The sequence below is a fragment of the Acanthisitta chloris genome, unplaced genomic scaffold (assembly GCF_000695815.1).
Source record: "Acanthisitta chloris isolate BGI_N310 unplaced genomic scaffold, ASM69581v1 scaffold18378, whole genome shotgun sequence".
NCBI lineage: Eukaryota > Metazoa > Chordata > Aves > Passeriformes > Acanthisittidae > Acanthisitta > Acanthisitta chloris.
In genome coordinates this window covers 48,281-73,971 of record NW_008685572.1, presented here as the reverse complement: position 1 = coordinate 73,971, position 25,691 = coordinate 48,281, and the positions used below count along the sequence as shown (strand labels likewise).

General features: G+C 36.6%; 1 protein-coding gene across 1 annotated transcript in view; it reads left to right on the top strand.

Annotated features, from left to right (window-relative positions):
* Positions 1-25,691, top strand: part of USP34 (ubiquitin specific peptidase 34) — a gene marked incomplete at its 5' end in the record, with an annotated part of 93,713 nt that overhangs the window by 30,909 nt on the left and 37,113 nt on the right. Inside the window, 31 exon segments of the mRNA XM_009079820.1 lie at positions 772-853; positions 949-1,041; positions 2,892-3,017; positions 3,418-3,547; positions 4,121-4,156; positions 4,527-4,657; positions 5,468-6,084; positions 6,544-6,758; positions 8,268-8,383; positions 8,468-8,595; positions 9,931-10,020; positions 10,857-10,952; positions 11,928-12,010; positions 12,343-12,497; positions 13,363-13,476; positions 14,322-14,421; positions 14,556-14,715; positions 15,015-15,141; positions 15,239-15,386; positions 17,034-17,134; positions 17,286-17,495; positions 18,120-18,245; positions 18,478-18,600; positions 18,726-18,809; positions 19,159-19,245; positions 20,076-20,276; positions 21,599-21,681; positions 22,786-22,826; positions 23,299-23,423; positions 24,147-24,299; positions 25,469-25,573. Coding sequence (XP_009078068.1) covers positions 772-853; positions 949-1,041; positions 2,892-3,017; positions 3,418-3,547; positions 4,121-4,156; positions 4,527-4,657; positions 5,468-6,084; positions 6,544-6,758; positions 8,268-8,383; positions 8,468-8,595; positions 9,931-10,020; positions 10,857-10,952; positions 11,928-12,010; positions 12,343-12,497; positions 13,363-13,476; positions 14,322-14,421; positions 14,556-14,715; positions 15,015-15,141; positions 15,239-15,386; positions 17,034-17,134; positions 17,286-17,495; positions 18,120-18,245; positions 18,478-18,600; positions 18,726-18,809; positions 19,159-19,245; positions 20,076-20,276; positions 21,599-21,681; positions 22,786-22,826; positions 23,299-23,423; positions 24,147-24,299; positions 25,469-25,573 — 4,186 coding nt within the window.

Sequence of the window (25,691 nt, the reverse complement as noted above, 5' to 3'; positions counted from 1 at the left end):
CAAAGGCTGAAATACTGTCATGTCCTCTAATTGCTTCTGGTGCCAAAATCTGGGTAAACAAACATTTGCTTGAAACGAGGGAATAAAAAGGAGCTTATGCTCTAGTTTCCAGACAGGGCAGTTCTTTCTGGAAGTTCAGCTTTTGTTTTGAAAAACTCAGTTTCCTTATCCAGTTTGAATGTTTGCTTATGGATTGGCAGTGAGTAAAATTCCCTATTGTTATGAATGAAGCAAACTGAGAATTTTAAAGTATCTGTGTGCTACATGTGTGTAAGTATGACCATATATAACATAGCTTTTAAAGCTCTGTGAGTTACTGTTTATGCAAGAGAATCTAAAAATATCTAAATGGTTTTCTTTAAAAAATAATTTGTCACTCCCATCTTTAGCTGCATTTCAGCAGTTCTGGAATTTCATGATAAACTTGCATTAAATAGCAGTGTCAAAATCTTACCTGTGAGGAAGTGGTTGCACATGATCTGTTGAGCTCTGTTAAATAATGAAATGGGTAGAGTTGTTGGATACCTGTTTGCTAATGATCCAGAGGGATGAGTGAGACATGTTGATATTTGACATTAGTCTTCCAGCTAAAGGAAAAAAAAAATTTCAAAAATTATCTGTTTCTACCTGGATGAATGAACATTGAGTATGGTTTGTGTTCAAGAAGGTTTTCATACACTCACTCCAACTATAGATATTAATTAGGGAAGAGCACAGTGTACATATTACAAGCAGATCATTTTACTTGTTTCTACTCTTTGTCATCTTTAGGTCAATTGCAAAAGAGCTTGCAGACTGGCTGATCAGCAACAATGTAGTTGAGCACATTTTTGGACCAAATTTACATATTGAGGTTTGTTTCAAACGATTATTGTTTTTAGTATAAACATGAAGGAGTAACTTTTACTGTTTTAGTAAACCTTTTCTCAATATGTTCTCATTTTGCAGATCATCAAACAGTGCCAAGTGATTCTGAATTTTCTTGCAGCTGAAGGAAGACTTAGTACTCAACATATAGACTGTATTTGGGCTGCAGCACAGGTATGTCTAACCTTTTTATAACTGCAGGAATGATTAAAAAAGAAATAGAAAATATCAAGTTGATGCTGGTTTATATTCTTGAAGTTGAATTTCTTGCTTTTTTTTTGGCTGTCATGGGTGTTTTGCTGTCCAGTATTTCAAGTTAGGTAACTGCCACAGTTACTGCTTTTTTATTAGATGCAAAAATTCACCTAGGCTAGTTTTATATAGGAAAAAATTGAAGATGTATAGCAAGGACATTGTGCTTTCACTATGAAGATTGTAGGGTAGTTGTAATATTTTTACTATTGTGCTAAATTGCCTTGTAGCTTCCATTTCTGTTCCTCCTGGTGGGAACAATCAGGTGAAAATTGTGGCAGTGAAGTTTACAGCTATGCTACTGTACTGTGTTAAAATCTGTAGAAGGCATTGAAATTTTATTTTTTGCTTGCTAAACCTGGAGCCTCTGATAGGCTTTTTGCCTTCAGAAAGATTTATGTGTGTGCTACTTGGATTGGATTGATTGCTTTTTGATTTAGGTTGTGACACTTGTTTAGGGGATTTGAATACAATAGGCAATTTGAATTTTTTTTTAACAGGTCTAGGGAACATGTTTTTATACAAGTGAGAATCTGAAGAGGTTTTTTTAACGTGTTCAATATTTCTTTGTAATTTGTCAAATAGTACTGTACAATACATTCTGAAGCCTCTGTAGTCCAGTGTCATCATAACGTGCAGCTGGAATTTAATAAATGCTCATTAAAACAGCAGTTGCTCTAATAGACTCTTAACAATTTTCTGTATCAGAGTAATTAATAATTACTTATACTTCTGTTTTTAAGGCAGTGTTTTCCCTTCCTTCATGTGTTCACACATAGACTGACACTAGTGTTAGACCTCTGGGTTTTTTAATATATTTTATGACACTTTAAATATAATTACCTAAATTTGATAATTCTTTTACAGTTCACATATTTATTTTGACAGACTGATATTTTCAACTTATATATTTGATATCAGAATAAATTGTGTCCTGATTATTCCCTGTCAAAGGTTTAAACTTCTAATGTTATTTAGAAGGCTGACACCTTTAGACTAAAAGAATAGAAGGCCTAAAGGAGTGTATTGTCCACTTTGTAAACTTAACCTTTGAACAAAAATTTATCTTCCCTGAGTTGAAACAGTTACATCAAGGTGTTTAAATGCATCCTTGTATAGAACCCACATAATTTCATTCCAGTTTGAAGATGGCCTGCAGCCTATAAATTGCTGACATGGATATTTTACATGTCAGGAAGGCAAAACAAAATAAATCAGGCATGAAAAAAAAATCTTTTGAGGTGCATATGTGATGACCAACATTTAGAATGTGTTTTTTCCAGAAGCTTCCTGTAAGCATTATTTTATTTTTTAATATCAACATCCTTACAGACATAATGAAACCCTTTTAAGTGACTATGGAAAGCAGCATTTAACCAAAAACATCCAGGAGCACTGTCACTTTAATGTGTAAATAGAGTAGTTAGTTAAGCAGTTGTCACATATAACATCCATTACTGGAAAGACAAAGGAATTCTTTATAATTCTCACACAGTCTGAGTCTCATATTGGTGTGTAATGTCTTTATTTGTGTTTATCACTGCTAATAAGGTAATCTTTGCAAGTGCTGTTTCCCTCAGGATTTGGCATATACACTAATGTTTTAGAAGTTACATTGAACTGCAAATACAAAGTAAACTTCCAGTTTTTCTTTTCAGCAAATTCTTAGAACTAAAATACCGTTACATTTAATTTCAGTAAACATTGTAGGCTTTACAGTGTCAGTTGTTTATTTTGCTGTTCCTGTTACACTCTCCGTTTGTACTTTGCAGCTGAAGCATTGCAGTCGTTACATCCACGATTTGTTTCCTTCTTTGATCAAAAACTTGGACCCTGTCCCACTTAGACACCTTCTTAACCTAGTCTCAACTCTTCATCCAAGTGCTCACACTGAACAGGTAAAGACAAGGAGAACAAAATCACTGTAATGAGGAAAGTAATTATGTTAAACAACCATTGTGAATTTGTCTTTCTGAAGGACTGCAGTAAAAGGAATGTTCACTAATGCAGACAGGGCAAACTGGATGAGTAAAGTTGTCATGTTTCTTCAATTATGCCTTTGTTGGCTTTTGAATTATAATCTTTAGAGATTTTTGAAGATTGCAGAACCACTGATGGAAGATTTTAATTTCCTGTCTGAAGTTACAAAGTGTTTCACACAACAGTGTTAATGCGTTAGTTTATTTTGATGAGTTTATGTTGGTGAACTGTAGTATTGGCATATGGAAAGATTAATTAGTGGGTCTTTGTCTACCAAACCTACTGCCTAATGGCACTGTTTTCTGGGTTTGTTTTCAGACCTTGTATTTGGCATCCATGCTGATAAAAGCCCTCTGGAATAATGCACTAGCGGCTAAGGCGCAGTTGTCAAAACAAAGCTCCTTTGCATCTTTACTTAGCACCAATCTGCCTATGGGAAACAAAAAAGGTATGTAGTTTTCCAGGAGGTATGGGAGTTAAATTTTGAATTTTCCTAGTCTCCTTGTTGATTTTGGACAAAAAGGATGCATAGAACTTTTTCCTTTAAGTACTTTTTAGAAGAGTCATGCTGGCATTCTTTTGAAGCAGAAATTGAGGATAAAGATGAAAGCAGTAAAACTTTGTGAGTGCGTTTTGGAAAGATTTCTGTTTCAGATCCAGTCTTGTTGTAGAGCTAAAGTAGTCTGTATTTTTCTTTTTTCTTTTTTTAATTCAGAAGATGATCCATAACTCATCCGTTAACTATTCTTACTCTACTGCACATCTGTAACTTACATAACTACATAAAATCTTACCAATTTGATCTAATTTTTCCCTAGTTTTTGCTATTACATGCTATTTCTGGTTGGTTTTTTTCCTTGACTGTGTATTTCCCCACAGTCACCACTAAAGGTGCTGCCAGGCCATTTTCCTGTAGTTTTCCTTTCTTTTCCTACTGCTGATTTTTATGAATCATGGACAACTATATGCTGACTACGAGATTTTTAGTCACTTATTTTTCCATCCTGCTTTTTTCCTTCAGAAGAAGAGGAGCTCAGAAGAGCAGCCCCTTCACCTTGTAAGTATAGTTTTAGAAGTACACCACAGTCTGATTCTTTTGATACTACAGTGCTTTCCTACAGCTGTTGAATAGAAGCACTATTAAGAATTTTAACTTACATTTTTATGCGCAAATGAAAATTGTATTTTGTATAGACTCTTGGAAATTTGTATAACTGGCAAGAAGAGACATCAAAATACAAATTTGTAGTACAATGCACAGTGTTCTAAAACATTTTTAGTGTTTAGGTACATGGATTGTTTGAGTTATATCCCTGTTTGCTGGACGAATGCTCTTGGGTTCAACATTTCAGGCAGATTTATGTCATGCTGTTACATTCCTGTTCATATCTATCACAGAGTAACTGGGAAATGTGGTTTTGAACTAGGGTCACCAGCAGCAAGCCCTCAAAGCAGTGACAACAGTGACACCCACCAGAGTGGAGGCAGTGATATTGAAATGGAGGAACAGCTGATTAACAGAACAAAACATGTCCAGCAGAGACTTTCAGATACAGAGGTAATAGTGTGGGTCTAGTCTGTGAATTTTGTTACCGACTTGCTTGTTACTAGGTATGGAAATATGTTTTTTCTGTAATTATTTCAAAACCATCTCAGAATAATGTATTCCTGTATTTAAATTGTATTTCAGTTAGGTTAATGTCTTAGTAAGGGATTGCATGACATAGTGTTTGTGTCACACTGTGACTGTCCATGTGCAAAGCACATAGACCTTACAGGGTAATGCAAAAAAATTACTAAATCTGAATCTCGCTTGAAGCATTTTGTCACTTGCAACCACATTGTGAAGGAATGAGTGGAAACTTGTAGATTTGACATGTTTCCTCATAAAGGATAAAAAATGTTAGAATAATGATGATGGGAAGGGGTGGAGATGTCAGAGCAACCTTCTGATATCTGAAGGGGCTGGCAAGGAAGCTGGAGAGGGACTCTTCGTCAGGAACTATAGTGATGGGACAAGGAGTAATGAGTATAAATTGGAAGAGGGGAAATTCAGATTAAATAGTAGGAAGAAATTTTTTGCTGTGAAGGTAGTGAGACACTGGCACAGGTTGCCCAGGGAGGTTGTGGATGCTCCAGACTTGGCAGTGTTCAAAGCCAGGTTGGATGAAGCCTTGACCAGGCAGGTCGAGTGGGAGGTGTCCTTACCCATGGTAGGAGGATTTGGGCTAGATGATCTTCAAGGTCCATTCCAACCCCTTAACATTCTATGATTCCGTGACTGTCTGATGGTGATCTTAATGATGTCTTTTCAGTGGTGTTTTATTTTTCCACCAACCTTAAAAAAACCAAAATGAAATAATTTCAGGAATCCATGCAAGGAAGCTCTGATGAGACAGCCAACAGTGGTGAGGATGGCAGTAGTGGTCCTGGAAGCAGCAGTGGCCACAGTGATGGGTCCAGTAATGAGGCCAACTCCAGCCATGCCAGCCAGTCTGCTGGAAGCCCTGGCAGCGAGGTGCAGTCTGAAGACATTGCAGATATTGAGGCTCTCAAAGAGGAGGAGGATGAAGAGGAAGAAGATAGGAGTCATAACCCCCAGAAAAGCAGCAGGGGCACAGATCTGCGAAGCAGAAAACTGGAATCACAAACTGGCATTTGTCTGGGAGATTCCCAGGGGGCATTGGAGCGGACTGGTGCAAACAACGGGACGGGAAAGGACCATGTTTTTAACACAGACTCTGTGGCACCAGTGGATAACCGAATTAGGATGTTGGATGCTTGTTCTCATGCTGAGGATGCAGAGCATGATATGACAGGGGAAATGAGCACTGCTCACATTTCACAGGGGTCTCAAGACTCCTGTATAACTCACACAGGGGACTTCCTTGGGGAAACCATTGGAAATGAATTATTTAACTGTCGACAGTTCATTGGGCCACAGCATCACCACCACCATCACCACCACCACCACCATCACGATGGGTAGGCAGTTTGACATTTCTGATTCCTTCTGTAAGAGAAATAAAAGTGGTAGCAAAATATGCCATTAGGGCTGAAATTTGTGTGGGTATTTTGCTATAGCTGAGGATAATTTTGTGTTAGAGATGATAGTTGCAGCAGACAGTTACATATTAGTCTGGGTTGTTAACATCTGATTAAAGGTTTCTGTAAAGGTTTGTTATTTAATAAACCAGACAGCATTTAAGAAAACGTTAAACCTGTTTAAAATGCCGTATTCAGTTAACATTGAAGTCAACACAGTCGCCATGCTAGTGAGGCCTTCAGTTTATCTCTAATTGTTTTTCTAATCCATACTAAGGTCTGCAGTTCAAACAGATGATTCATCCTGACTTTAGCTTTAGGGAGATGTCTCCTCACTTGTAGTCTGCTATAAACAACTTCCTCTTTGATATTGTCCATTCTAATACTCTTCTTTTGCAGGCATATGGTTGATGATATGCTTAGTGCAGATGATGTCAGTTGCAGTAGTTCTCAAGTCAGTGCAAAATCTGAGAAAAATATGGCAGATTTTGATGGGGAAGAGTCTGGCTGTGAAGAAGAGCTTGTACAGATTAATTCACATGCTGAGCTAACATCTCATCTTCAGCAGCACCTCCCTAACCTTGCCTCGATCTATCACGAACACCTTAGTCAAGGTAAGAGTCATAAAAGGAAAACTGAAAAACATTGTACTTCTAACTCAATTTTATAATTTTGAATTAATCTCCAATAATTAAAATTATTAATAAAGTAAGTATATAAAATCTATTAATACTAAGTGTTCTTTTCTAGGAAGTTATTAAGGTATAAAGAAAGGTGGTACTAAAATGCAAGATTTTATTTTCTTTTTCCTCTCTGAAACCTGATGTGATTTTTGTTCTGGTGGGTGGATCTTCCTGTGATTCTGTACACTTGTCATCATTAATTAATCTATGAATGAAGTAACCATAATGGGCTGTAGGGAAGATAATTCTGGAAAAATTAGTTAAAATATAACTTGATATCTTTGGGAGCTTGCTGTAAAGGGCATTTTATGCCATTTCATCTTAGACTGCCAAATCTTCTAGTTAACTTCTGGGTGTAATCTAAGATGCTACTAAAACACTTGTCAAGAATTATATCATCTTTCCATATGCTCTTGTGGCAGCTTTATTTGCTGTTTTATCCTCCTTCTTTGGGGAAGGTTTGATGTTTTCTTTGAACCACTTGGAAGAACCAAGTTTGCTGTTGTCCAGCAGACCGTAAACCAGTACTATTTATACCTTAGTGAGAAGTGTCTTTTCTTTAGGCTTAACATTTCTTGTTATGTGGAACTGAACAATAATTTCAGCCTGGCATTGAAAATTCAGAAGGCTTTTCCTTTCACACTGCAGGGCTGAATGAACTACTAAAACTTTGTAGTTAAAACATGCTGTAAATCAGCATATTTTTTCAATATTTTCCAGAGGTATTACTGAGGGCCCAAATTATTGTTTGAGCATAAGGCCTCCGGTGCAGATTATTTTTGACACCCCTAGTTTTGCACGTGCAAATAATTGCAGTGCTCTGCCTGCAATCTAAATTTTCTCCTTGACTTTGCTGTTCCATGAAAATAGTATCAAATAGTAAATAAATGAATGGTGCCAGCTGTGGCCACATAGAAGAAGGAAAATGTCTATCAGTGTTTATGAGTGATGAGTTTCTAAAATCCTGCACTTTGATCCTCTAGCCTATATAAAAATGGTGTTTGTTTTTCCTGGTTTTCAGTTGGATGGAGTTGATCATGAGAGGAATTTATTGAAATGTGCTTCTTTTTTGCTTTCCAGCCATGGTTGTTGTGGAGATAACTCCCTTTGGAGCACAGCACTACAGAAAGGCTTAAGAAACAATTTAATTAGAGTATGAATTAAATCTAATTAAAGTAAAAAACAATTGTGTTTGCAGTCCTTCAGTGCTGGTTTTACTGCACTTTGCCATTAGCCAAAAGCAGTGTAAATATTGGCCTAACTGCCCTGTTGACTTCCTGTATGGTCTTTTAAGAACCCAAATGTGAAAAAAAGCTGCAGTTAAAATGAAATGGCCAAGTTAACAAGTCAAGTATGTTGTTGTCCATGCACTTGGGGAGTAATGTTGAGTTTAGCTACTTCCTTCTATATATTCAATAATGGTCTTTGTATTTTGTTCAGGCCCAGCAGTTCATAAACACCAATACAATAGCAATGCGGTGACGGACATTAATTTGGATAATGTTTGTAAGAAAGGAAATACCCTTTTGTGGGATCTGGTCCAGGATGAAGATGCAGTAAGTTGAATACCAGAAAATACTTATTTTTTAAAAGAAAATAAATACTTAGTATTCATTGTCCTCTCTTTCTACTTGCTGTAGATTCATCTCTCTGAAGGGTTAATAAACGAAGCAGAGAAGCTGCTCTGCTCATTAGTGTGTTGGTTCACTGACAGACAGATTCGAATGAGATTTATTGAAGGCTGCTTAGAAAATTTAGCAAACAACAGGTAACTTAAATAATAAATCTCTTTATTCCATGTATCTATTTTTGTGATGTGTCAGAAATCCAAGTTGACTCTAACAGTTTTTTTTATTTTACAGGAAAACCAGTTAAATTAGACAGAAATAAAAGAATTAAAATAGTTTCCAAAGTGTTATGGATGTTTCTGATGTCCATTTTGCTATTTTTTCAGTGTCCTGAATTTCTCATCTCGTTGCTTTTGTCTGTGCTCCCTTCTGTCAGAGGCTACTGCCTTCCCACCTCTGGTAAAACTGAGTCTACACCTTAGCCAGGCGAGTGCAAGCTCAGGTGCCTTAGCATAAGCATTTTTGACTGAATATTTAGATTTTACATGCAAGTGGCTTAGGAACAGACAAGTTCTTTTCCACTAAGCCTGTTGTGGGGTCTAATTCCTATGAAGAAGCAGAAACAGTTCTGTCAAGAAGTAACATCTTGACCTCAGATAACTTGTTTTAATACCAGCCAAAGCTGTGAGAGAGTACAGTTTGAAGACTGGCAAAAGTGAAATATATTCTCTTGATACAACCAACCAACCAACTGCTGGATGTGACCTGCAGTCTCAATACAAACTGTATTTGTGAGAAAAGTTACAAGTGTGCTGACATGAATCTCAACTGTGTGTCCAAGGTATTACACAGAACAAATTTGAATCATATATAGTTCAGATTCAGAAAACTGCTTGGGTGACATGATGGTAGATTTCACAAGGACAGGAGGGACATTGACCTCTTGGAGCAAGTCCAGGGGAGGCCACCAAGTTGATTAGAGGGATGGAGCACCCCTGCTATGTAGAACGGGTGAGAGAATTTGGATTGCTGAGTGTGGAAAAGAGAAGGCATTGGGGTGACCTAACTGTGGCCTTCCAGTACCTGAAGGAGCCTACAGGCAATATGGGGAGAGACTATTTACAAGGGCCTGAAGAGACAGGCAGGACAAGGGGGAATGACTTCACACTGGCAGAAAGTATGTTTAGATTAGATGTTTGGAAAAAATGCTTTGTGGTAAGTGTGGTGAGTCAGTGGTACAGGTTACACAGAGAAGCTGTGGCTGCCCAGTCCCTCCCTGGCAGTGTTCCAGGGCCAGTCTGGATGGGGCTCTGAGCAGCCTGATCTAGTGGAAGGTGTACCTGTCCATGGCAAGGGGTTGGAACTAGATGATCTTTGAGGTCCCTTCCCACCCAAGCCTTTCTATGATTCTGTCATTTGCAGTGCTTTCAGCCTGTTTGCGCACAGCAGCTCATCTTCTTTAAATAATTTTTAAATTGGCTATTTCAGTTTTGTAACAATCCTGTATTGTCATCATTTCTCTCTTTCTCCTTTAGATCTGTAGTAGTGTCCCTTCGTCTTCTTCCAAAGCTGTTTGGTACATTTCAACAATTTGGGAGCAGTTATGATACACATTGGATAACCATGTAAGTAGGTCTCTCCCCATCAGAGTAAACAGCAGTGACAACATGAAGGGCACTACTGCAAGACTGCAGTGTGGTCCAAGAAACTGCAGAACTGAGGTTATCACCTCACTGCTGTCTGGCGTAGCTTGTTTCCTTGCTGAGGCCTATATTTCTTCATAATGCATGTTACTGTTGTAACTGAGGTGAAGACTAATTTACATATAGAAAATAAAACCAGCCTAGCTTTTAAATGTCAAAGGACTTGCAGCCAGTATTAGACAACCACTAATAATACCTTGTAAAAGGTTTTAACAGCTTGATGTTAGGTCATTCTGCTCTGATTGTATATCAAATGCTTCTCAGTAATCCAAAATGTGTATAAGGAAGCTTTGGAAATTTGAAGGTACATAGCACAGCATTCCTTAGTAGAACAAACTGTGTAACTATCTGGTCTAACTGTAGCAAAAGGACTGCTGAAACTTGTGGGAAAGATTACAGTGATTGTCAGCAATTTTTTGTGGCCTTTTTGACAGGACATGCAAGTATATGCCTAGTTCTTAGTTTTGGCTTAGATTTTTCCTGAATTAGGGCCTTTAGGAACAGTTTTCATGGTCTCAGAAAGGGACTGTTCTGTCAGTCCCATGCCTGAAAATATCAACATTGAGGAGCCTTCTGGATGACAAGGAATCAGAGAGTACTGTACTGGGGAATACTCCTGAATTTGTGGTAGATGGAAAATTGAATGTTTACTTTGGGTTTGTGTATGTCATTTTCCTATAATAGCTGTCTAATTTCCATAGTTTTTCTGATATTTTTAAGCAAACCATAATATTTTTCTGCCCTTTAAATTGACACAGGTGGGCAGAAAAGGAACTAAATATGATGAAGCTTTTCTTTGATAATTTGGTACACTACATTCAGGCAGTCAGGGAAGGACGACACAAACATGCACTGTAAGTATACAACTGAATTTGAGTGTTGGATATTTTATGAGTTTAAACATTTCTGCTTTCTTCTGTTGCTGCTGATGTTTTCTTATAAGTAAATATTTTTATAGGGATATTACATGCTTAGATCAAGGTCTGTAAAAACAAGAACGTTTTGAACAGCTTCAATTTCCCTAAAAAAACCCACAACAACTCTCATGTCATTTTTGTTAGACATCATGTTGGATATTTGTGTACAAATAAAACATGAAGGTTTAGATATTCAAATAAGTTTAAGGTGATTTTCTATACTAGAACTATTAAAATATTTTAGTTTTAAAGATCTTTCATTGACTTTTTTTTCACGTTCATCTGCACTTTCTGATCTGTATGATGAAAATTAGGTGTATAGAAGCAAGCAATACAATTTCTAGCTCCCCAATGCCAGAGGAGCAGGCTGTTCATGTTTTGACAGATGTCAAAGTCAATATGGGCATCTACATTTTAAAAGTGTTACTATTTATGGGTCCAATTTGACTTCATCAAATTTACTTCACCCTTTATATTAGACGTTGCTCTCGAGTGGGGAATTACTTAGAAAGCTGTTTGAAAGTGGGATGAATTTTTAAATGAGTTATGAAAATATTTTCTTAAAGAATTTGTATCATCTGGAATACCAGCATTTGTTAGGGGAAAATAAGGTAGATCCTGCAAGGTGATAAAATGATGCACTTGAATTGGCCTGTAAGCCAAAAAACCTCCACTCCTATCCCATCCCCTCCAAAACACAATCAATTATCTAGTAATGACATTTGTCATTCCACTTGTTTGGTGGTGTTCTGTAATGTATAGCTGGAGTCTAGACCATGTACCGAACTACAGGTTCAGAAAGAAACTTGCAAGAAACAATTGTTTATGCTTTTAAGAGGCATGTGAAGGGGGAAAAGTTATTGTAATAAGTAATTAAATAAACTTCCATTTTTATCCAAATATGCATTTTAGATACAGCCACAGTGCAGAAGTTCAGGTTCGTCTTCAATTCCTGACATGTGTATTTTCAACTCTAGGATCACCAGATCATTTCAGTAAGTACTTGAGTTTACCTTACCAGAGAAGCTCCTCATAGTAAGGCAAAAATAGTTCTTAATGATCAGTGTTAGCTTAAATAAATATTTTAAACATACAATTTCAAATAATTTTTGATACTATTTCAAAGGAAGGAAGATGTATTTTTTTTTTTGAAAGCACAGTACCAACATTTTCCTTTGGTTGCTTTTAAAACTTTCTTGTCCTGACAAAGACTGTTTTGATTTCTCTGATTTTGTTCTTGGATTTTGTGTAATATTGCTCGTTGTTGTTGTTTGATGTAATATTTGATGTTGTAAAGGAGAAGTTAAAAATACTTCCCTAATTGCAGGGTTGAGTTTAGAACAAGTGGACATACTGTGGCACTGCTTAGTAGAAGATTCTGAATGTTTTGATGATGCGTTGCACTGGTTCCTAAATCAAGTCCGAAGTAAGGACCAGCATGCTATGGGCATGGAGACTTACAAGCATCTTTTTTTGGAGAAGGTATGTAGAGACTTAATTGCAACCTTAGAATTCCAGTAAAAGTGTTTCTTTCTTTCTTTCCATATTTAACAAACTGAAAATTGTTTCTATGAAAAAATATGTGTTCAGCAGTCTGTGAGGGCCCCACTTGTCATGGAAGGGTTTTTCTCTGGTTGGAGGGAAGAGAGGAATGGATTAATGTGAATTTTTTTCACACCAGTGTTTACCTGAGTATTTCTTTGCACATAGCCCATGTGTTCTATCTAGCTACGTAGCACTTCATTTTAGTTTGAAACAAAATCTGCGCAAAACCATAGTTTCCTTTGTGCTCTATAGCTCACCTGCCTCAAAAATTGACTTATTTTTGGGAGGGGCATATAAATCTCATTAATACATGCACTGAAAATACTGACACGCAGCTGTAGAGCTTTTTGCAAGGGCTCCCATCCATCCTTTTTGACAGATGACATTACAAAATGGATAGATTGTGCAATAATTAATGTAGTCTAGTTCTTTTTCAAGGTTACACAGCTTTTTGTCTAGTTTTGTAGGTGCATGAGGTTTCTGAATGGACACATCACGTGTGCTAACAAATTATCCTTCTGTTGCTAAGTTAAACGGCTAATGTTAAATTAATTTTTCTTCCCTCTGCATTGTTACAGTCCAAATCATCTTATTTAAACCAATTGTAGTTGATTTTTTTTTGTATCGTATCTAAAATTCGGTGTGATCCTTTGCAAGAATGAATGCTGATTGGTCTACTCCATGCAAGTATTAGTTGTAACAATGATGTTTTTCTGTACCAGTGAAATAAATGCCCTGTAATTGCTATCTGTTCCATCCATGAATTTTTTTTCCCATATTTAAGTATATGCATTTTATTTAGATGCCACAACTAAAACCTGAAACTATTAGTATGACTGGCCTAAACCTCTTCCAGCATTTGTGTAATTTGGCTCGATTGGCTACGAGTGCATATGATGGTGGCTCAAACTCTGAGGTAAGCCTGGATTCTGTGCTCGTGTTTTTATTTCTGGGGGAAGGGGAAAGTTAAATTGCTTATCCACACTGGCATTTCTCTGGAGAATTTACTAGCTTGAATGTTAGTTAGTGGTTGGAGATAGTAATGCCACAGCCCACAGTGGTGGGTCAGTACTGGTTACTGTATTCAAGGGAGCCCTGGGAGCTCAGGACTTGGAAGCTTCCCATGTGGGACAGTGAAATGGAAATAAGAGACTAACAGTCCTGAACCTTCCCTCATGACTGTGAGCACATATGGCTTTTGTCTCTAGTGGCAGAGACAGGAAACCACAAAGCAAGTGATAACCTGTTGCCTGCATCTCTTCATGCAGATTACCATAACTGAACTGTATACACTGTTGGGTTTAAAAAATGGGTTTGTAACAATTACTTTCCTAATTAAGTGGATTCAGATGACATTGAGTCATATATAATTCTGACTAGAAATACGTTGTAAAATGTGTCAGTTTATGTACGATGTGCTCTAAAAGTTTTTCTTCTGTAGTTTTTTATAGAGAAGCTGTCTCAGAAATAAAATACTAAATACTTGCTCTGAATTGATATGAGATGATTTCTTTTCTTGAAACGAATACCAACTGAATATGGTTGTGGTTTTAAGGTTTCATTTAGAAGTATTCCTGTTTCTCAGAAATGAAAGTTCACTTTTTTTGAAGGGATAACAGCCTGAGCAGAGGGAAAAATGACTTAGTCTTAGTAATTGAGTCAGGAGGCAAATAAAATATCTCAAACGAGAAAAACATCACACCCAGTAAAATCATGAAGCAATGTTTTGTTTCTGTGTGTGTTTCCTTTTTGTTAAAACAGTTGTGTGGCATGGATCAGTTCTGGGGTATTGCATTACGAGCACAGTCGGGTGATGTCAGTCGAGCAGCTATCCAGTATATCAACTCTTATTATATCAATGGTATGAATTTTCATTTTCACTTTTGTCCTCTGTTTCAAATGTTTTAAATATTATCTAGTATTGCCCTCTTTTTAATGTTAAAATGCACAGTCCCAAGGTTGTGACTGTATTATTTACTGTAACTGATATTACAGGTAAAACTGGTCTGGAAAAAGAACAGGAATTTATTAGCAAGTGTATGGAGAGTCTGATGATAGCTTCTAGTAACCTTGAGCAAGACTCTCATTCAAGTCTGACCATTATTGAAAGAGGACTCTTAATGCTGAAGACACACCTGGAGGCTTTTAGGAGAAGGTAAATAGCTCTATTGATCTATTTGGATGCAGAATTTATTTCTCTTACCATAATGATGAATGAGATATGAGCTGATTTAAGGTTCATGTTTCCTCATCCCTCACCAAAGAAACATATTTAAAGTTATTTTTCTTTTATTTGGAAAATGGTGAGAATGTCAATAACTTCCTCTTAGTTGGAAAAAACCCCAAAACCAACACAACAAGGTGCAGGTTTTGTCTTGACTGTGATTTTTTATCAAACATGCATGTTAAGCAGACTTTGACAAAAATACATTTTCAATGTACCTACTTCTTAAGGTTTGCATATCACCTGAGACAGTGGCAGATTGAAGGCACTGGTATCAGCAGTCACTTGAAAGCCCTGAGTGACAAACAGTCACTACCTCTAAGAATTGTCTGTCAGCCAGCTGGACTTCCTGACAAGGTGAGTTAAAATCCCTTCTTACAAGTACATGCTACCCTGTTCATTATTAATAATTCCATTGTGCACTTGGGAAAATGAAATACATGTTTTATTTCAGATGACTATAGAAATGTATCCCAGCGATCAGGTGGCTGATCTCAGAGCAGAAGTCACACATTGGTATGAAAACTTGCAGAAGGAGCAAATAAATCAACAAGCACAGCTTCAGGAGTTTGGCCAAAGCAGCCGCAAAGGAGATTTTCCTGGTAAGTTCTAGTGCTCCTACCTGGAGATTTTGCACTTACAAGGGTTCAGCCATTTAGAACTTAAAAGTTATGGTCTTATTTTTTCACCAGATATCCTAAATAATCAAACATTGTGATTTTTTTTTTCTAGCAGTAGTCTAGTTAGCAACACCCTCACTTCTAAGTGTTATTTTTAAGCCCTAGCATTTACTTGAGATAGCAAAGAAAATGGAGATCTGTCAAAAGCCCTTAGATCTAGCCTAGATCCGCATTTCATTAGATTTCCCCCCACATTATTTTTCTTCTTGTTACGTAATTAACTGTGCTGTTTTCTGTAATTTGAAGATTCTGTTGCATAGAATTTTATAAAGTTCTATATTACTGTATTTCATCAAGTTGATATACTTCTGACTCTTCCATTGGTTCAGAATTTGAAGCCATAATTCAAATTCATAATTTATACCCTCCATATATGTATTCAGATGTAAGATTTGCCTTACTCTTGCAATTTCTTTTTAGTTTATGGTCATTCAGTAGCAAAAATGATAATTCATTCTGTTAATTTGGAACGTCACCTTGCTCCTGAAGTGATCTATGCTTGCTTAGCATAGTGAATATGCGTGCTGGTGTTCCTCTTTAATGTGTTTGTGAGTGAATGAAAATTTCTGCTTTATCCTTTAGGAGGAGATTTCTTAAATCCTATTGCCGATATAATTGAAAGTACTGATTTGATGCTACGGCATTCTTACCAGTTCCTGCTGTTCAAAATGTTTTCTGAATTATATTCTCCTCAGTGTTATCTTGCTTTCTTTCTTTCCTGCTATAGGCAAGAGTTGCATGTAGTGCATATTATCTGACCAAATTCTATCCATAAACATCTCTTTCCAACATCACTATTGGTATATGTGTAAATATGAACCAGACTTGCTTTTCCTAGTTTAACAACTTCTGAAAACCCTGTTTTCCTGAGACATACTGTTATAAACCAGACTGAATTTTGGACACCTTAATTACCTTCTTTGTAAAAACCTTTTCCAGCCACTCAGCAGGAGCTAGTTTAGTGAAGAAACTCTTGTTTTCCACCAAGTACAATCCCTTAGCAGAAATCCTTGTTTGTTGTAACTGGGATTTGAGAAACACATGGTAATGTGGGGAAAAGTGTGCTTGTAAGAATAGTGGCTTGATTGTCTGCACCAAATGAAATTAAATTGTTAATCTTCAGGTTTCTTGTTCAGTGTTGTGAGTTCTTTGAGGGGTGTTCTAGGTTTTTCCTTTCCAAACATATGACATCTTCACTTCCAATGTATTTTTAAGTAAGATTAATCATTGCTTCTTTGCCTTTGCTGACTTGATCACATGGGTGTGTGGCACAAAGGGATTTTGGTGATAATCACAATCATTTTCCTTCTGTGGCATAGTGTAGTTTACCACAAAGTATGGGAAGCATGTTTAAATCTGTGTTGTGAACGCTTTTACCTACAGGATTGGGTGACCCTATTGAAAAGGTTATTTCTGAATACATGAAAGTAAATTTAGTGTAATGAAATAACCAGTTTTCTAGTTATTTTTTTCTGGCTTCATTTAATTTGCTACTGAAGGATGTACTATTAAAAAAAATAAAACAAAACTGTGATTCCAGAATTTTACTGAAATAAGCCTTTATCCTAGGTGGCCTTATGGGACCTGTGAGAATGATTTCATCTGGGCATGAACTGACAACTGATTATGATGAGAAAACGCTTCATGAATTGGGGTTTAAGGATATGCAGGTACTGCTAGCACAAAGATAGCACTCACTGAGAAACATGGGCTGATATGTTGTATTTTTATCTTCTGTGCCCGTTGAAAACATTCCAAGGCTTATCCTGGAATGTGTTTTCAAAATTGGCTCTCTTCCTTGTTGTTTCTGTCTGGTTCTAGATGGTGTTTGTATCTCTGGGAGCACCAAGGAGAGAGCGTAAAGGTGAAGGTGTTCAGCTACCAGCATCCTGCCTACCTCCTCCTCAGAAGGACAACATTCCAATGCTTTTACTCCTGCAAGAACCTCATCTCACCACCCTTTTTGACTTGCTAGAGATGCTTGCCTCTTTTAAGCCTCCTTCTGGAGAAGTGGCTATGGAAGATAGTGAGGTAATTTAGAGTGATTTTATTAAAATAATTACCTTTAAGTTTTATTGAATTGGATCTGGTTTTCCTGTCTGTTCTACCTCTTGTGTGCTCTGTCCAATTGCTAGAGAAGTTTATTGTCTGCTTATTCCCATTTTGCATGGGATACAATCATTGTCATGATTTTTATGATTTTCTTAACAATATTGTTCTGGCATACCTAAAATATTCTTAATATTGCAACAGCTCTAAAGTAATTCTTAATAAAGAAGATGGATTATTTAAATAGATGTGACTAGTAATGGGAATTAGCTTGAAGGAAGGTTTGTAAAGATATTATTGCAAAAACTCAAGCTTTGTCTTATCTTGTGGCATCATTATCTTGTGGGAAATTAATGTATAGTTGAAACAGTAGTTTAGTTTTAAGTTTTATTTGCACTCACTTATTTCAAAAGATGTGATATGCTGTAAAGATAAAGTGTAACTTAGTTATCTGTAGATTCACGCTTCAACTGGCATGTTCCTAGTTATGGACTTACATTAGATAGAAAACAGCTTCATAATTAAGAATAAATATGTTTTTGGACTTTGAAATCTTATTTTCTCCAAGAAGCTCACAATAAGAGAGGTTGTTCTATGGTTTGGCAGAGTGCAAGGTGTGAAGAACTCCATCTCCATGCAGAAAACTTATCCAGACGTGTCTGGGAACTGCTAATGCTTCTACCAACATGCCCTAATATGTTGCAAGCATTCCAGAATATTTCAGATGAGCAGGTGAACAAAGTTTTACATGTTTATCTTTATTATATATGGATGTTTTAGCATTTAGTGTTTTAGTTGAATTCTTCCCAGATAGGAATGTTGTCTCATTTCAAATAACAGATGAAATTAAAACCCAAATAATTTGCCCATGTCACTTTAAAATTCCTCTCTCTGCGTTTTTTTAGGTAAATTGGCATTGCATATAATCGTGTTGATTGTTTTCTGTCTTTTTTTCTCTTTTAAGGGTAATGATGGCTTTAGCTGGAAGGATCTTCTCCGAATAAAGAGTGCCCATAAACTTTTGTATGCTCTGGAAATCATTGAAGCTTTGGGAAAGCCCAACAGGAGAATAAGACGTGAATCTACGGTAATGGAGTTTATTACACAGAATATATATTTTTCTCTCTGAAGCAGAATATATATTGATGAGTTATTTTATAGTACTTTAATTCTTTAACTGCTTTTACAATTGATTGTTCTCTTTATCTTTAGGGAAGTTATAGTGATCTTTACCCAGACTCAGATGATTCAAGTGAAGATCAAATAGAAAACAGTAAAAACACCTGGAGCTGCAAGGTTTGATTTTCCGACAGTGTTCTGTGATGCCTACCTAATACAATTTCTCAAGCAAGATATAAAATGAAAACCCATTTAAAACATCTGCCTTCAGAGTTTTTGATCTCAAATTTCGGGATCACATTTTAAAGTTTTTCTGTGTTACCAGGCCTGTAAATTTGTCAGTCATATACAAGTATTTTATTTGTTTTCTTAACATTTCTATCTTGAATCATTTCTCATTTATTTATTAATTTATCTTTATATATGATTATTTATTAATTTATGAAGCTTAGATTGTTATTTAAGTGAACTTAGTGATATTTCTATATCTGCTTTTTCTCACGTTGGTTCCATAATATGCTTACAGTTTGTTGCTGCTGGGGGGCTCCAACAGTTACTGGAAATTTTCAATTCTGGAATCTTAGAGCCTAAAGAACAGGAGTCATGGACTGTGGTAGGTGTTCATTCACCCTTTTTCTCCAGAAGAACGTAGCTGTCATTTGTAAAGACATTTTTTACTTTAAACTTTGTTTTAAGTGAAATAGATTAATTCTGTAACTGAAGCTACCAGAATAGAGTATGTGCAGTAGCACCTTTTTCTTGAATATTTTATATTTCTTGAGAGTTTATTTTTGGTTTAAAATATACTTCTGCTTTATTTACATTTGAAACCCACCTTTTGTGTTTTTCTATGCATTTTTGCTTCTTTAATTTTTTGGCCGGTCTTAAGAAATCCTAGTTTGTGCAGTGTGAAATTGCAAATCCTGGGAACACCTTAGAGAAAGAAACCTTGGAGAAAAAACCCATGCTGCAGTGATTGCAACTGCATTGCTGATACGGTGCATATTGTGCTGCGTTAAAGAACTTAAAATTCACCAAACAGGGAGACACTTTGTTTTTGCCTTGTTTTTCTCTTATCCCAGGGAAGGTTGTTATATGGAAAATTATTTCTTACAGTATGTTTTAAAAGCTGTAATCTGGTAATTAGCTTTCCCCCTGATGAAGCTAAGGAATGCCTTTTTCTCTTGATGACATTGAGATGATTAGCATTGTGTCTATGGTGTTATTAAAGATACTTTTCAATAATGAACATTAGTAGTAGTAATTCTTACATAATGTCCTTTTCATAATTATTCTGTTATTAGTTTGAGGTAAATTCAAGTTACTTTGAGCTGTTATTTCTACCTTACTTAAGCTTTTCATTTCAAATGCCATAGTAGGTGTTGAATCATTTGTAGCATAAACTCCTTGAAAACTAAAATTTCGTTTGCTTCTTCTTCACAGTGGCAGCTGGACTGTCTTGCTTGCTTACTGAAGCTGATATGCCAGTTTGCAGTTGATCCTTCAGATCTGGATTTAGCTTACCATGATGTCTTTGCCTGGTCTGGTGTAGCAGAGAGTCACAGGAAAAGGACATGGCCAGGCAAATCGAGGAAGACAGCAAGTGACCATGTGAAGGGCCTTCACATCCCTCGTTTGACAGAGGTAAGAGGGAAACTGTGTCCGTATTGTGAACTTTAGGGAAGGGAATCCTGTGGTATGTGGAGATTTTATTTTGGTAATCAAGTAATGCAGTGGAGAAGTTACTAATATTGATCAATATCCCACTTGTTGTTCTCTGAAAAGTATTTTAATTGCTTTAAACCTGACAGTTAGATAAGTTGGAACCAAAAGGCTTTTTTGGTCATTTCATAAGCACACGAATTGGTAATTCATATCTCCAGTGCTTTGTCCCTGTTCTTTAGATTTTGTCTGCTAAATTGCTTCCTCGTTTTTCTGTGGTAACCTGTTATAGCATGAGCTGTCCACATCACCAGTAAATCCATCTTCAATTCCTTTAGTTAGCACTAAATTAACTTCCTTTACTAAGGATGTTTGAGTGAGTGTATAGTGAATTAACCTAAAGCATTCCTAACAGATTCCTGGATGCTAATTTCCTAATGGAGACCAAGCACATGTGGTATTTTGGCATCAGAGATATGTTCATTGTAAATCAGTTGCTCTTGGGCACAGGACCAGCTGTGATTGCCAGAAAGTGTAGATCTGAACTGTGAGCTGGAGCCAAACTTCCCATTTGTCATTGTTATACATGGAAAAACCTTAACTGTTCCATAAGTATTAGCTGGTTTTGACCAAACAAATCCCTAAGTCACTAAAGGTACTATCACAGAGGGAAGTTACCAAATGTGTTAAATTTTGTGTCATTGGCTGTGTGTAAATGCTGCTATCGGTTTCTATAACTGGTTTTAAGTTTTTAACTGTCAATTGATGAATATTTTTGATTGTCATGGATTTGCTACCTAAATATTCTAAGATTTTCTTCAGACTTGGATTTGAAAATTCTGTGTAGCCTGTCAGGTTCTCTAAAGATGAATAATTTAACTGAGTGTGTAGTCAGCAAAATGTGTTGATCAGAGATAAGCAAAATTTACATATCCAACCTCATCCTCAAGCCTAAGATTTTTAAAAAGGAAGTTAAGTAGTTTATGCTTAAAAAAAACACCTGTATTTTTCTCAAAAGGATTGGATGAATGGTTGATTTTTGTACTCAGTTGAGTTGTCTTTCTTAGAGAAACAGCATGAAATGTTAACCTCTAGACCTAGTCAATGAAACACAGGATTTTAGATCTGCTTTAATAAAACCAAAAAATTAACTGTGGAGATGCTATGATTTGTCTTTCATTCTTCCTCCCTCTACACAGGTGGGTTTGTTTTAGATTCACACACTGTGTATAATTGAAAAACAGATCAAAAAGCTTGTTGTTATATTAACTTGTTTTTTTTTCTTTTGACTTCAATTTTTAAAGGTGTTTCTTGTACTTGTCCAGGGAACCAGTTTGATTCAGCGACTTATGTCAGTTGCTTATACATATGACAACTTGGCACCTAGGTACAATATCTTTTTATTTTTGTACTAAAGCTAATTATTTTAATCACTGCTTTGGATAAAGTACATAGCTCTTGCACTTGTAGCCTCTGCTAATAACCATAGCAGAAATGTAAGTCTCTAGGCAGTAGACTTGCTTTTCTTAGTCACCTCTTGTGGTAGTCATCCTGTCCTTACAGGAGTGAGAGAACTCTTTGGTGAGGGTGTAAGGCATGGAGCATCAATCTATATATGATATGCTCTCATAAATTTGCATGCCAGAATTATTTCTTTGTTCTCTCTTTAGCAATTAGCATCCTCAGTTTCCAGGCAGTGTAAAGGAGACTTAAAATAAATTCACTTTTATGTCACTTAGGTTTTGTCTTATTTTTTTCCATCCTAATAACATTATTGCTGAAATTAGTGTTTTAGCTGTGTGCAGGTACTGGAGGCAAAATTTTCCCTTCAGAAATGGTCTGTTAGAGGCTTGGTCCCATTGCCTTTTTGTCCTAAGAAAAGCAATTCTATGTCAGGCTGTATTGTGACAGTCAGACTGATGATGGGGAGGTCAGGTTTTTGCTACATTGGAGGTGCAGAATCACTTGATTCCAAGCAATGGATAGTGTATTTTACTGTATTTTTAAAAGATTAAGGACATTCAGAGCATTTCCAGTCAAGTGTGCCTAACTTTGATCTCTAGTTGAATTGCAGGAATAAGTTAAAGGGTATTTTTTGTTTCATAACCTTTTATTGCAATTGATAAAAATGTAAGTAAATAAGCAGAAACATCCAAAGTTTTCAAGTGTTTGTCCAAAGGTTCTTTATGAAGAATACTGCCTTTCTTCTGCGTGGGTCTGTTCTTAGCTCTTTTTTTGGATAAAATGGACTGTGGGGGTTTTTTCTTGACTTTCAGTGTTGTAGTCAGTAAAGCTTTAAGGGGCTGACTGGAAGATTTTCATAGTTTATTATTGTGGTTAATTTTGAATACTGCAAGGAATGAATCCTTTTTAGATTGAAATGTTAGTTTTCCTAGTGGTTACTTAGGGTCTTGTAACTTGTGTGCTTGTATTTCTAAGTGATAATCCCTCTGTGATAAAGTTCCAATGGCTTTATCTTCTTCCCATTCAGGGTGTTGAAAGCTCAGTCTGATCACAGATCAAGACATGAAGGTTAGTGCTGCGAAACAGCTCTCTATTATGAACTACTAGTAGTTAAAACGTATTGAGGATAACAAGTTATGGTTTTGATTTATTCTATCATTAGAATGTTATAAAATTGTGTTAGTCCAGGGAAGTGTTCCTGTTAAGACATGAAGCAAGTGATTAGGAAAGTCCCAGCTCACTCTGCTGTGCTGCTGCTCACTACTTGAGCTCACGGGTTAAAAAGTAGAGGTGAGGAAAGGATTGTGCCCTGGACTGGTAATATTGCATGTAATTTAGTGGTCAGCAGCAGTACAGTGGTCAGTATTTAATAAACATATTGGTAACATTCTGTGTTGAGGTCATGTCTTATATGCCAGTAGTCTTGCACTATTAGTATGGCTGAAATAAATGTCATATGGGCTAGGGGTATGCATCTCTTCAACCTAAAAAGCCTCTTCTGTCAGTTATCACATGATGTACTCATCTCCTTTTCTTTCAGTTACCCATTACTCAATGTGGCTCTTGGTGAGCTGGGCTCACTGCTGTTCCCTGGTGAAATCCAGTCTGGCAGACAGTGATCACTTGCAAGACTGGCTCAAGAAACTTACCCTTCTTATTCCAGAGGTATGTTGGGGGAGAGGCTATTGCATTCCTAATCCGTTCAATGAAACAAGATTGGCTTCAAACTACCATTAAATTCAAGACATGTAGTTTTCTGTTTAAAGTAGGTAGGATCTGACTCAGTTACTTGCAGTCCTGTTTGAGAAGTGATCAGTTGTAAGGTGGCACATCTGTGGTTGGTTGCAAACCAGTTTATAAACTCTTGTCTTTATTCTTGGCTTCTGTCTGAAGGTAATTTTTTCTACTGTAATCTGTTGAAATTTCTGGGTGATGCCACCTGAATTAGTCGAAGTGTATTTTGCCACACTTACAATCACAAAACAAGGTGAATCAGAATTGGTACAAAAATGTTTGTCATGACCAAATCTTTGTCTGACTTTGAGCAATGATTTCTCATGTAATAAAAGCTTGAAAATTGCATCAAGATATGCACAGTAGAAACCTTTTGTATTTACTAGCAATTGCTTAAAGGTGCGGTGTGGACATGATGTGATAATCCTTATCTGTTGCTTCATTATTCAAGCACAGAGAAAGGTTACATGCTGAGTCTAAGTAATTTAAATGTGCATTATTTGTAGTACTTGTTTTTAGAAAGTCATATTCTACCCTGACAACCTGATAGGTGTTATGAGAGGAACTTAGGTACCTGTGAAAGAAAAGTCAAAAAAAGAAAAAAAATCTTGTAAGTAATGTGTGTAATCATTTAATTTTGTTATTGTTCCTAAGACTGCTGTTCGCCATGAGTCTTGCAATGGTCTGTACAAGTTGTCTCTCTCTGGTCTGGATGGGGGAGACTCAATTAATCGGTCCTTTCTGCTGCTGGCTGCATCAACCTTGTTAAAATTTCTCCCTGATGCTCAAGCTCTGAAACCAATTAGGGTAAGGATTTTTAAGAAATTACAAGGCTTTATCAAAGATATATTTAAATGTAGGGGTTTAAGATAAAACCTAAAAATGGTAGCACATTATCAGTATGTCTGACACACTGGTTCTGATACACTAAGATATTAAGACTTTTGGTTTAGGTGTTTGAAGAAACTTTCCAAAAGCAGTTAAAGCTGTGGTGCTGCAGTAATTTAGAGCTTGCCCGGTCTTGGAGAAACGAAGAACAGCAATTAGGAAGTGTTCATGTGACACAATTTTAGTGTCTGTGTAACTGACTGTTAGGGAGTAACAGTTGTGTTTTCGATATATGCTTTGATTTCCCTTTGAGATGTAGGTAAATTTTACATGTACATAGGTACCTTTTGTTGTTGTGGCTGTTACTGTACCCTGGGCAGTGGCTGCTGGTTTTCTCTTGGAGCTGTATTGTCCTTACAACTCCATTAAAGAGAAGATACTCTATGGATGCTGTCAGAGCTGTTAGGAGTTCTCACTGTTCATGTGTGCAGGTTAAGAGAGATGGTTTGAACTCACCTGGGGGATTATGCCTAAAATAATTAGGGATTTTAGACCCAGCAATGCATGTCAGGGGAGGCCATGCTGACTCCAGCTGTTGCAGCCAGATCAGGAGAGCACTTGTATAGCAGTGATGTGTGGGTTTTGGGTCTGACAAGGAGTTATTTTTATGACCCTCTGTGGCGTTTTGAATTCAGGTGAGATTGGTCCATTCAGTTTAAAGTCTGCTATCATTTTACGCTCTGATTTTTTTTGAAAAAGTTAAATTAAAACATTCTGTAGAAGATTTGACTCATTTTCAGAACTTTAGAGTTGTACTAACTAATGTAATTAGCCAAAGTTCCCAGTCTAATACTGAGTATTTTTGCAGTTTGCAGTGGGTAGGGTGAAGTCAACAGTGTTCTACACATTTTTTACAGGCCTGACAGATCATACTGACAATCTTCCAAGAAAATTAATAAACATGGCTGAAGAAAAATAGAGCACACACTGTTACCATTATAAAATGCATTGTTCTTGCACTTATCTTAGAGAGAAGAGGCTTGAAGAAAGTAATATTCTTGTGACAGTTACTCTGTTTACTATATTATTTCTAATGCAGAGTTATTTGGTCTGATATACTTGAGAACAAAAGCAATTTCTTTTCACAGATAGAGGATTATGAAGAAGAAACAGTGCTGCGACCAGGTTGTAAGGAATATTTTTGGCTGCTCTGCAAACTGATCGATAACATACATGTCAAAGATGCAAGTCAGGTTAGTTTTGCTTTGCGTTAGTATCAATGTTTGCTTTTCGTTTGGGTCTTCAGAGCACTTTGACTTCAGTGTGAAACATTTTTACTCGCAATAGGCTGAACTGCAATGAACAGCTCTT